We start from the raw sequence: 12,337 nt of genomic DNA, 5'->3' as shown, positions 1-12,337 counted from the left end.
GATGCCCAAGTAGTAATGTACTAGTAATGTGTGATGCACTAGTAATGTGTGATGCACTAGTAATGTGTGATGCACTAGTAATGTGTGATGCCCTAGTAATGTGTGATGCCCAAGTAGTAATGTACTAGTAATGTGTGATGCACTAGTAATGTGTGATGCACTAGTAATATGTGATGCACTAGTAATGTGTGATGCACTAGTAGTATTGTGTGATGCACTAGTAATGTGTAATGCACTAGTAATGTGTGATGCACTAGTAGTAATGTACTAGTAATGTGTGATGCACTAGTAATATGTGATGCACTAGTAATGTGTGATGCACTAGTAGTATTGTGTGATGCACTAGTAATGTGTGATGCACTAGTAATGTGTGATGCACTAGTAGTAATGTGTGATGCACTAGTAATGTGTGATGCACTAGTAGTATTGTGTGATGCACTAGTAATGTGTGATGCACTAGTAGTATTGTGTGATGCACTAGTAATGTGTAATGCACTAGTAATGTGTGATGCACTAGTAATGTGTGATGCACTAGTAATGTGTGATGCACTAGTAGTAATGTGTAATGCACTAGTAATGTGTGATGCACTAGTAATGTGTGATGCACTAGTAATGTGTGATGCACTATGAGTTGAGAGAAATCCTCAGGTGAGTCTGAAGGTGGCCATACTATAATTTCTCACACCAGTGTATGGCCATCCCGGGTGGCAGGATCGCATGTAATACATTGCATGTGCAACTCCACACAGGGCCGTGCATCGGAAGTGATGGGATGTCAAAAAGATCTGAATCAGGCCCTGTATTTGCATTGGCCATAGGATTCTAGTGGAAGAACCATTAGTGGCATAGGAAGGCCAGGCAATGAGCATGTGGGGTATGGAGCGCTGGAAGCTTTGTGTTTTTAAGCAGTTACTTTCCCTTTATTGTTAATGGTGATGCTTTTGTCTGTAACATTGCAATATATTATTTAGATTTCAGACCTTAAACTTTCTTTTCCCTGGACCACCGTTAGGAAATGTTGAAGTATTAGAACTATCTACACTGATAGCTACAGCACTAGTAATGGGTTGCTGCTCCTACTCTTCTATCGATTGATCTACTGTATGTGTATTCACAGTAGTATTAGTCAGGGGCTGGCTGGCAACTTTTAGCGTGGGGAGCAAGTCCAGAGCACCGGCCCTTAAGTTACAGAGCATCCTTATTATTATACTTTATTTATATGGTGCCACAAGAGATCGGCAGCGCATGGTTACTGAATAAGCAAAACAGGAAACACTTAAACTGGGCATACACTTGGACCTTCCTGGACGGCAGGATCGTATCCAATACATCCCATGTGGTCCTTTTGCATGCAAACTATCGTATGCGATCCCAGCCAAGGCTCAGAAGTAATTTAGCCAATTGCTCCTGCAGTGTGACTCGCAGGCTCTGGTGCGATGCACATGGGACGATTAGTGCACTTTTCATGTGATTGATTGCATGAAAAGTGCCCAAATAGCATGTAAATCAGGGGGCGGGGGGGGGGGGGGCTTTACAGTTCAAGATAGTAAAGGACAAGTACCAACCATAGTTACATCAGCAGACACTGTTGAAATAAGATTATTGTGGCAGAAAACCACAGGATTTGGTGCCGTCTAAGGGACTATGGAGCGGTTTAAGAGAAGAAAAAGCACATTAGGGAAGAGGGCCCTGCTCGTGTGAGCTTACATTATACTTAATCCAATGTGTTTTCCACCAATCGTGGGTCCAATTTTGTTTTATATAAACATCAGCTAATTGGTACCCTGATAACGACCATCGGTCATTGATGGTGAAATCTGCCCATTTGTTATCAACCGATATACATCAGGGCTAATGGATTTTCCCCTTAGTAACTTGTACATATCCCCCAAAGTCCAGTGTAGTGAGAGAGAGCGAGAGAGAGATTCCATACACCAAGGAACATAAAGAAAGTATCCTGAACATACACAACCCTGGATTTCATTTGTACTGTTTTTCTCTGCTGTTCTCTCCCCCCTTTTCTTCTCCTGTAACTGGGTTCCTCTTCTCCTGTATCTGGGTTCCTCTTCTCCTGTATCTGGGTTCCTCTTCTCCTGTATCTTGGTTCCTCTTCTCCTGTATCTGGGTTCCTCTTCTCCTGTATCTTGGTTCCTCTTCTCCTGTAACTGGGCTCCTCTTCTCCTGTAACTGGGCTCCTCTTCTCCTGTAACTGGGCTCCTCTTCTCCTGTAACTGGGCTCCTCTTCTCCTGTAACTGGGTTCCTCTTCTCCTGTAACTGGGTTCCTCTTCTCCTGTATCTGGGCTCCTCTTCTCCTGTATCTGGGCTCCTCTTCTCCTGTAACTGGGCTCCTCTTCTCCTGTAACTGGGCTCCTCTTCTCCTGTAACTGGGCTCCTCTTCTCCTGTAACTGGGTTCCTCTTCTCCTGTAACTGGGCTCCTCTTCTCCTGTAACTGGGCTCCTCTTCTCCTGTAACTGGGCTCCTCTTCTCCTGTAACTGGGTTCCTCTTCTCCTGTATCTGGGTTCCTCTTCTCCTGTAACTGGGTTCCTCTTCTTCTGTATCTTGGTTCCTCTTCTCCTGTATCTGGGTTCCTCTTCTCCTGTAACTGGGTTCCTCTTCTCCTGTATCTGGGATCCTCTTCTCCTGTATCTGGGTTCCTCTTCTCCTGTAACTGGGTTCCTCTTCTCCTGTAACTGAGCTCCTCTTCTCCTGTAACTGGGCTCCTCTTCTCCTGTAACTGGGTTCCTCTTCTCCTGTAACTGGGTTCCTCTTCTCCTGTATCTGGGCTCCTCTTCTCCTGTATCTGGGCTCCTCTTCTCCTGTAACTGGGCTCCTCTTCTCCTGTAACTGGGTTCCTCTTCTCCTGTAACTGGGCTCCTCTTCTCCTGTAACTGGGCTCCTCTTCTCCTGTATCTGGGCTCCTCTTCTCCTGTAACTGTGCTCCTCTTCTCCTGTAACTGGGTTCCTCTTCTCCTGTAACTGGGTTCCTCTTCTCCTGTAACTGGGTTCCTCTTCTCCTGTAACTGGGCTCCTCTTCTCTTGTAACTGGGCTCCTCTTCTCCTGTAACTGGGCTCCTCTTCTCCTGTAACTGGGTTCCTCTTCTCCTGTATCTGGGTTCCTCTTCTCCTGTAACTGGGTTCCTCTTCTCCTGTATCTTGGTTCCTCTTCTCCTGTATCTGGGTTCCTCTTCTCCTGTAACTGGGTTCCTCTTCTCCTGTATCTGGGTTCCTCTTCTCCTGTATCTGGGTTCCTCTTCTCCTGTAACTGGGTTCCTCTTCTACTGTATCTGGATTCCTTTTCTCCTGTAACTGGGCTCCTCTTCTCCTGTAACTGGGCTCCTCTTCTCCTGTAACTGGGCTCCTCTTCTCCTGTAACTGGGTTCCTCTTCTCCTGTAACTGGGTTCCTCTTCTCCTGTATCTGGGTTCCTCTTCTCCTGTATCTGGGTTCCTCTTCTCCTGTAACTGGGTTCCTCTTCTCCTGTATCTGGGTTCCTCCTTTCCTGTATCTGGGTTCCTCTTCTCCTGTAACTGGGTTCCTCTTCTACTGTATCTGGGTTCCTCTTCTCCTGTAACTGGGCTCCTCTTCTCCTGTAACTGGGCTCCTCTTCTCCTGTAACTGGGCTCCTCTTCTCCTGTAACTGGGTTCCTCTTCTCCTGTAACTGGGTTCCTCTTCTCCTGTAACTGGGCTCCTCTTCTCCTGTAACTGGGTTCCTCTTCTCCTGTAACTGGGCTCTTCTTCTCCTGTAACTGGGCTCCTCTTCTCCTGTAACTGTAATGTAACTGGGTTCCTCTTCTCCTGTAACTGGGTTCCTCTTCTCCTGTAACTGGGCTCCTCTTCTCCTGTAACTGGGTTACTCTTCTCCTGTAACTGGGTTCCTCTTCTCCTGTAACTGGGCTCCTCTTCTCCTGTAACTGGGTTCCTCTTCTCCTGTAACTGGGTTCCTCTTCTCCTGTAACTGGGTTCATCTTCTCCTGTAACTGGGTTCCTCTTCTCCTGTAACTGGGCTCCTCTTCTCCTGTAACTGGGCTCCTCTTCTTCTGTAACTGGGCTCCTCTTCTCCTGTAACTGGGCTCCTCTTCTCCTGTAACTGGGTTCCTCTTCTCCTGTAACTGGGTTCCTCTTCTCCTGTAACTGGGTTCCTCTTCTCCTGTAACTGGGTTCCTCTTCTCCTGTAACTGGGTTCCTCTTCTCCTGTAACTGGGTTCCTCTTCTCCTGTAACTGGGTTCCTCTTCTCCTGTATCTGGGTTCCTCTTCTCCTGTAACTGGGCTCCTCTTCTCCTGTAACTGGGTTCCTCTTCTCCTGTAACTGGGTTCCTCTTCTCCTGTAACTGGGTTCATCTTCTCCTGTAACTGGGTTCCTCTTCTCCTGTAACTGGGCTCCTCTTCTCCTGTAACTGGGCTCCTCTCTTCTGTAACTGGTCTCCTCTTCTCCTGTAACTGGGCTCCTCTTCTCCTGTAACTGGGTTCCTCTTCTCCTGTAACTGGGTTCCTCTTCTCCTGTAACTGGGCTCCTCTTCTCCTGTAACTGGGTTCCTCTTCTCCTGTAACTGTCCTGTAACTGGGTTCCTCTTCCCCTCTTCCTTTTCCTCTTCTCCTTTCCTTTTCCTCTCCACTTCCTTCCAGATTCGGGATACAGCCAGTGGCTTTCCGTGGCCCTGCCTATGTGAGAGTCACCTAATGACAGAGGCTACCAGGGGTGGGCAATAACAATAAGATGCCCTCCAACTGATGTTGAACTACATATCTCAGCATGCCTAACACATTTTTAGCATGCCCTGACAGAAAACTGTGACGGAGTATGCTGGGATTTGTATATTTTTATTTATTGATTAATGCGTAATGAAGGGGGCGCAAAATGTAATTTTTAATTTGTGAGGGGGGGGGGGGTCCTGGTTGACACACGGCCCCTGGCAGCAGGGTGGCCGTATGACTAAGTAACTATGCCACGCCGCCCCCCTGCATTGGTTGCTGTGTACACTGTGTGCTGTGCTCTCCTGTCACACGGGAGCACCCAGCTGCACATGCTGTGAGGAAAAGGCCACCTATGCAATATCACAGATTGCTTTGTAGTTCATTTTGGACCTACAGAGCATCCGTAGTCCTTTAGGACACAGTAAGAGTCTGCTGGTGAGTAAATCACGTGACAGCTGCTGCCGCTGACAGAGAAGTCGGAGCACAGCCGCGGCTGCATAGATGTTTACACTGGACCGCCAGGGCCATTTTGCTCCACACGGCGGCCCACGGCACTTGGCGATAAGTGGCCTGGGGGCACATGGCACCCTGACCACCCTCTGGTGGTAGTAGTAGTAGTAGGGTCACATCCTAATATAACAAAGAAAATACATTCAAACACACAACAAGCGGCCTCAGAGCCCCTAATATAAAGATGGCAACATAACTGCATCAAACATTAACAATATGGTTATATTATTGTGTGCTGCAATCCATGCCTATGCTATATTCAAGGTCTGTTTTTATTGCTTTGTGCCGCATAGTTCTGCAGCAGCTGCACCCAGCGCCCCTAATGAGTGCTGCAGCCAGTTCCCCCACCCTCTCCCTCAAATCCCAAGGGGGCAATGGGTCCCAATCACAGGGGAGGGACTTAGTATGCAATGCAAACCCCCCAAGATCTGATGCTGGGAAGATGATGTTTCGGAGCCCTCTAGGAACTAATCTTAGGTAGAAGACCGGAGTTACCATTTGATTTACTAATAACACCTAATCTAGACTCCTGTCATTTTCAGGATCCCATCATAAACTGATATCTATTCCTGCAGGGACACAGGATCCTCTCTGCAGCCTGGAATGGACCCACTATGCATCGAGCTGTTATTATAGGTCCAAGCAAATGAGAACATGGGATGAGGCCAAGAAAGACTGTGAGGATAGACAGTCTCATCTGGTCGTAATTACCAGCAAGGAGGAGCAGGTGAGGTGGTGGGGAGCAGGTGAGTAGCAGGTGAGGTGGTGGGGAGCAGGTGAGGAGGTGGGGGACAGGTGAGAAGGTGGGGGGCAGGTGAGGAGGTGGGGGAGCAGGTGAGTAGCAGGTGAGGAGGTGGGGGGAAGGCGAGGAGGTGGGGAGCAGGTGAGTAGCAGGTGAGGAGGTGGGGGAGCAGGTGAGGAGGTCGGGGAGCAGGTGAGGAGGTGGGGGGTAGGTGAGGAGGTGGGGGAGCAGGTAAGGAGGTGGGGGAGCAGGTGAGGAGGTGGGGGAGCAGGTGAGGAGGTGGGGAGCAGGTGAGGAGGTGGGGAACAGGTGAGTAGCAGGTGAGGAGGTGGGGGGCAGGTGAGGAGGTGGGGGGTAGGTGAGGAGGTGGCGGAGCAGGTGAGGAGGTGGGGGAGCAGGTGAGGAGGTGGGGGGTAGGTGAGGAGGTGGGGGAGCAGGTGAGGAGGTGGGGGAGCAGGTGAGGTGGTGGGGAGCAGGTGAGGTGGTGGGGAGCAGGTGAGGAGGTGGGGGGCAGGTGAGGAGGTGGGGGGCAGGGAGCAGGTGAGGAGGTGGGGGGCAGGTGAGGAGGTGGGGGGCAGGTGAGGAGGTGGGGGAGCAGGTGAGGAGGTGGGGAGCAGGTGAGTAGCAGGTGAGGAGGTGGGGGGAAGGCGAGGAGGTGGGGAGCAGGTGAGTAGCAGGTGAGGAGGTGGGGGAGCAGGTGAGGAGGTCGGGGAGCAGGTGAGGAGGTGGGGGGTAGGTGAGGAGGTGGGGGAGCAGGTGAGGAGGTGGGGGAGCAGGTGAGGAGGTGGGGGAGCAGGTGAGGAGGTGGGGAGCAGGTGAGGAGGTGGGGAGCAGGTGAGTAGCAGGTGAGGAGGTGGGGGGCAGGTGAGGAGGTGGGGGGTAGGTGAGGAGGTGGCGGAGCAGGTGAGGAGGTGGGGGAGCAGGTGAGGAGGTGGGGGGTAGGTGAGGAGGTGGGGGAGCAGGTGAGGAGGTGGGGGAGCAGGTGAGGTGGTGGGGAGCAGGTGAGGTGGTGGGGAGCAGGTGAGGAGGTGGGGGGCAGGTGAGGAGGTGGGGGGCAGGTGAGGAGGTGGGGGAGCAGGTGAGGAGGTGGGGAGCAGGTGAGTAGCAGGTGAGGAGGTGGGGGGCAGACGAGGAGGTGGGGAGCAGGTGAGTTGCAGGTGAGGAGGTGGGGGGTAGGTGAGGAGGTGGGGGGGCAGGTGAGGAGGTGGGGGGCAGGTGAGGAGGTGGGGGGCAGGTGTGGAGGTGGGGGGAGCAGGTGAGGAGGTGGGGAGCAGGTGAGTAGCAGGTGAGGAGGTGGGGGGCAGACGAGGAGGTGGGGAGCAGGTGAGTTGCAGGTGAGGAGGTGGGGGGTAGGTGAGGAGGTGGGGGGGCAGGTGAGGAGGTGGGGGGCAGGTGAGGAGGTGGGGGGCAGGTGTGGAGGTGGGGGGAGCAGGTGAGGAGGTGGGGAGCAGGTGAGTAGCAGGTGAGGAGGTGGGGGGCAGGCGAGGAGGTGGGGAGCAGGTGAGTAGCAGGTGAGGAGGTGGGGGAGCAGGTGAGGAGGTGGGGGAGCAGGTGAGGAGGTGGGGGGTAGGTGAGGAGGTGGGGGAGCAGGTGAGGAGGTGGGGGAGCAGGTGAGGAGGTGGGGGGCAGATGAGGAGGTGGGGGGCAGGTGAGGAGGTGGGGGGCAGGTGAGGAGGTGGGGGAGCAGGTGAGGAGGTGGGGAGCAGGTGAGTAGCAGGTGAGGAGGTGGGGGGCAGGCGAGGAGGTGGGGAGCAGGTGAGTAGCAGGTGAGGAGGTGGGGGGGCAGGTGAGGAGGTGGGGGGGCAGGTGAGGAGGTGGGGGGCAGGTGAGGAGGTGGGGGGCAGGTGAGGAGGTGGGGGAGCAGGTGAGGAGGTGGGGAGCAGGTAAATAGCAGGTGAGGAGGTGGGGGGCAGGCGAGGAGGTGGGGAGCAGGTGAGTAGCAGATGAGGAGGTGGGGGGCAGGTGAGGAGGTGGGGGGTAGGTGAGGAGGTGGGGGAGCAGGTGAGGAGGTGGGGGAGCAGGTGAGGTGGTGGGGAGCAGGTGAGGAGGGTGGGAGCAGGTGAGGAGGTGGGGGCAGGTAAGGAGGTGGGGAGCAGGTGAGGAGGTGGGGAGCAGGTGAGGTGGTGGGGAGCAGGCGAGTAGGTGGGGGAGCAGGTGAGTAGGTGAGGAGCAGGTGAGGAGGTGGGGGGCAGGTGAGGAGGTGGGGGGCAGGTGAGGAGGTGGGGGGCAGGTGAGGAGGTGGGGGAACAGGTGAGGAGGTGGGGAGCAGGCGAGTAGGTGGGGAGCAGGTGAGGTGGTGGTGAGCAGGTGAGGTGGTGGGGGCAGGTGAGGAGGTGGGGAGCAGGTGAGGAGTTGGGGAACAGGTGAGTAGGTGGGGAGCAGGTGAGGTGGTGGGGAGCAGGTGAGGAGGTGGGGGGACAGGTGAGGAGGTGGGGAGCAGGTGAAGTGGAGGGTAGCAGGCGAGGAGGTGGGGGAACAGGTGAGGAGGTGGGGAGCAGGTGAGGAGGTGGGGGGCAGGTGAGAAGGTGGGGAGCAGGTGAGGAACAGGTGAGGAGGTGGGGAGCAGGTGAGGAGGTGGGGGGCAGGTGAGGAGGTGGGGGAACAGGTGAGGAGGTGGGGAGCAGGTGAGGAGGTGGGGGGCAGGTGAGGAGGTGGGGGGCAGGTGAGGAGGTGGGGAGCAGGTGAGGTGGTGGGGAGCAGGTGAGGAGGTGGGGGGCAGGTGAGTAGGTGGGGAGCAGGTGAGGTGGTGGTGAGCAGGTGAGGAGGTGGGGGCAGGTGAGGAGGTGGGGAGCAGGTGAGGAGGTGGGGAACAGGTGAGTAGGTGGGGAGCAGGTGAGGTGGTGGGGAGCAGGTGAGGAGGTGGGGGGACAGGTGAGGAGGTGGGGAGTAGGTGAGGTGGAGGGGAGCAGGCGAGGAGGTGGGGGAACAGGTGAGGAGGTGGGGAGCAGGTGAGGAGGTGAGGAGCAGGTGAGGAGGTGGGGGGCAGGTGAGGTGGTTTGGAGCAGGTGAGTAGGTGAGGAGCAGGTGAGTAGGTGGGGGGCAGGTGAGGAGGTGGGGGGCAGGTGAGGAGGTGGGGGAACAGGTGAGGAGGTGGGGAGCAGGCGAGTAGGTGGGGAGCAGGTGAGGAGGTGGGGGGCAGGTGAGGTGGTGTCGAGCAGGTGAGGAGGTGGGGAGCAGGTGAGGAGGTGGGGGGCAGGTGAGGAGGTGGGGGAACAGGTGAGGAGGTGGGGAGCAGGTGAGGAGGTGGGGGCAGGTGAGGAGGTGGGGGGGCAGGTGAGGAGGTGGGGAGCAGGTGAGGAGGTGGGGAGCAGGTGAGGTGGTGGGGAGCAGGTGAGGTGGTGGGGAGCAGGTGAGGAGGTGGGGGGCAGGTGATTAGGTGGGGAGCAGGTGAGGTGGTGGATAGCAGGTGAGGAGGTAGGGGCAGGTGAGGAGGTGGGGAGCAGGTGAGGAGGTGGGGAGCAGGTGAGGAGGTGGGGGGCAGGTGAGGAGGTGGGGAGCAGGTGAGTAAGTAATGGGCAGGTGAGCAGGTTTGGGGCAGGTGAGGAGGTGGGGAGCAGGTGAGTAGGTAAGGGGCAGGTGGGGAGCAGGTGAGGAACAGGTGAGTAAGTGGGGAGCAGGTGAGGTGGTGGGGAGCATGTATTTAGGTGGGGAGCAGGTGAGGGGACGGGGAGTAGGTGAGGTTGTGGGGAGCAGGTGAGGAGGTGGGGAGCAGGTGAGGAGGTGGGGGGCAGGTGAGGAGGTGGGGGGCAGGTGAGGAGGTGGGGGAGCAGGTGAGGAGGTGGGGAGCAGGTGAGGAGGTGGGGGGCAGGTGAGGAGGTGGGGGGCAGGTGAGGAGGTGGGGAACAGGTGAGTAGGTGGGGAGCAGGTGAGGTGGTGGGGAGCAGGTGAGGTGGTGGGGAGCATGTATTTAGGTGGGGAGCAGGTGAGGGGACGGGGAGTAGGTGAGGTTGTGGGGAGCAGGTGAGGAGGTGGGGAGCAGGTGAGGAGGTGGGGGGCAGGTGAGGAGGTGGGGGGCAGGTGAGGAGGTGGGGGAGCAGGTGAGGAGGTGGGGAGCAGGTGAGGAGGTGGGGGGCAGGTGAGGAGGTGGGGGGCAGGTGAGGAGGTGGGGAACAGGTGAGTAGGTGGGGAGCAGGTGAGGTGGTGGGGAGCAGGTGAGGTGGTGGGGAGCAGGTGAGTAGGTAAGGAGCAGGTGAGGAGGTGGGGAACAGGTGAGGTGGTGGGGAGCAGGTGAGGGGGTGGGGGGTAGGTCAGGAGGTGGGGGGTAGGTAAGGGGCAGGTGAGTAGGTGGGGAGCAGGTGAGGTGGTGGGGAGCAGGCGAGTAGGTGGGGGAACAGGTGGGGAGCAGGTGAGTAGGTGAGGAGCAGGTGAGGAGGTGGGGGCAGGTGAGGAGGTGGGGAGCAGGTGAGGAGGTGGGGTGCAGGTGAGGAGGTGGGGGGCAGGTGAGTAGGTGGGGAGCAGGTGAGGAGGTGGGGGCAGGTGGGGAGCAGGTGAGTAGGTGAGGAGCAGGTGAGGAGCAGGTGAGGAACAGGTGAGTAAGTGGGGAGCAAGTGAGGTGGTGGGGAGCATGTATTTAGGTGGGGAGCAGGTGAGGGAACGGGGAGTAGGTGAGGTTGTGGGGAGCAGGTGAGGAGGTGGGGAGCAGGTGAGGAGGTGGGGGGCAGGTGAGGAGGTGGGGGGCAGGTGAGGAGGTGGGGGAGCAGGTGTGGAGGTGGGGAGCAGGTGAGGAGGTGGGGGGCAGGTGAGGAGGTGGGGGGCAGGTGAGGAGGTGGGGAACAGGTGAGTAGGTGGGGAGCAGGTGAGGTGGTGGGGAGCAGGTGAGGTGGTGGGGAGCATGTATTTAGGTGGGGAGCAGGTGAGGGGACGGGGAGTAGGTGAGGTTGTGGGGAGCAGGTGAGGAGGTGGGGAGCAGGTGAGGAGGTGGGGGGCAGGTGAGGAGGTGGGGGAGCAGGTGAGGAGGTGGGGAGCAGGTGAGGAGGTGGGGGGCAGGTGAGGAGGTGGGGAATAGGTGAGTAGGTGGGGAGCAGGTGAGGTGGTGGGGAGCAGGTGAGGTGGTGGGGAGCAGGTGAGTAGGTAAGGAGCAGGTGAGGAGGTGGGGAACAGGTGAGGTGGTAGGGAGCAGGTGAGGGGGTGGGGGGTAGGTCAGGAGGTGGGGGGTAGGTAAGGGGTAGGTGAGTAGGTGGGGAGCAGGTGAGGTGGTGGGGAGCAGGTGAAGAGGTGGGTGCAGGTGAGGAGGTGGGGAGCAGGTGAGGAGGTGGGGAACAGGTGAGTATTTGGGGAGCAGGTGAGGAGGTGGGGGGCAGGTGAGGAGGTGGGGAGCAGGTTAGGAGGTGGGGGGCAGGTGAGGAGGTGGGGGAACAGGTGAGGAGGTGGGGAGCAGGTGAGGAGGTGGGGGGCAGGTGAGGAGGTGGGGGGCAGGTGAGGAGGTGGGGAGCAGGTGAGGTGTTGGGGAGCAGGTGAGGAGGTGGGGGGCAGGTGAGTAGGTGGGGAGCAGGTGAGGTGGTGGTGAGCAGGTGAGGAGGTGGGGGCAGGTGATGAGGTGGGGAGCAGGTGAGGAGGTGGGGAACAGGTGAGTAGGTGGGGAGCAGGTGAGGTGGTGGGGAGCAGGTGAGGAGGTGGGGGGACAGGTGAGGAGGTGGAGAGCAGGTGAGGTGGAGGGGAGCAGGCGAGGAGGTGGGGGAACAGGTGAGGAGGTGGGGAACAGGTGAGTAGGTGAGAAGCAGGTGAGGAGGTGGGGGGCAGGTGAGGTGGTTTGGAGCAGGTGAGTAGGTGAGGAGCAGGTGAGTAGGTGGGGGGCAGGTGAGGAGGTGGGGGGCAGGTGAGGAGGTGGGGGGCAGGTGAGGAGGTGGGGGAACAGGTGAGGAGGTGGGGAGCAGGCGAGTAGGTGGGGAGCAGGTGAGGTGGTGTGGAGCAGGTGAGGAGGTGTGGAGCAGGTGAGGAGGTGGGGGGCAGGTGAGGAGGTGGGGGAACCGGGGAGGAGGTGGGGAGCAGGTGAGGAGGTGGGGGCAGGTGAGGAGGTGGGGGGCAGGTGAGGTGGTGGGGAGCAGGTGAGGAGGTGGGGAGCAGGTGAGGTGGTGGGGAGTAGGTGAGGTGGTGGGGAGCAGGTGAGGAGGTGGGGGGCAGGTGATTAGGTGGGGAGCAGGTGAGGTGGTGGATAGCAGGTGAGGAGGTAGGGGCAGGTGAGGAGGTGGGGAGCAGGTGAGGAGGTGGGGAACAGGTGAGTAGGTGCGGGGCAGGTGAGGAGGTGGGGGGCAGGTGAGGAGGTGGGGAGCAGGTGAGTAGGTAATGGGCAGGTGAGCAGGTTTGGGGCAGGTGGGGAGCAGGTGAGTAGGTAAGGGGCAGGTGAGGAGGTGGGGAGCAGGTGAGGAACAGGTGAGTAAGTGGGGAGCAGG

The 12,337-nt window shown here is 57.8% G+C and overlaps 1 protein-coding gene across 1 annotated transcript in view; it reads left to right on the top strand.

The window, feature by feature from the left end:
* Nucleotides 1-12,337, top strand: part of LOC146076067 (C-type lectin domain family 10 member A-like) — a 65,797-nt gene that overhangs the window by 38,674 nt on the left and 14,786 nt on the right. The window contains exon 8 of the mRNA XM_083185896.1: nt 5,782-5,933. Coding sequence (XP_083042022.1) covers nt 5,782-5,933 — 152 coding nt within the window. The remainder of the gene's footprint in view (nt 1-5,781; nt 5,934-12,337) is intronic.

Source organism: Crinia signifera, chromosome 4 (genome assembly GCF_055691185.1).
Source record: "Crinia signifera chromosome 4, ASM5569118v1, whole genome shotgun sequence".
Classification (NCBI taxonomy): Eukaryota; Metazoa; Chordata; class Amphibia; order Anura; family Myobatrachidae; genus Crinia; species Crinia signifera.
The sequence above is the reverse complement of the archived record's forward strand: the minus strand, read 5'-3'. Positions and strand labels throughout refer to the sequence as shown.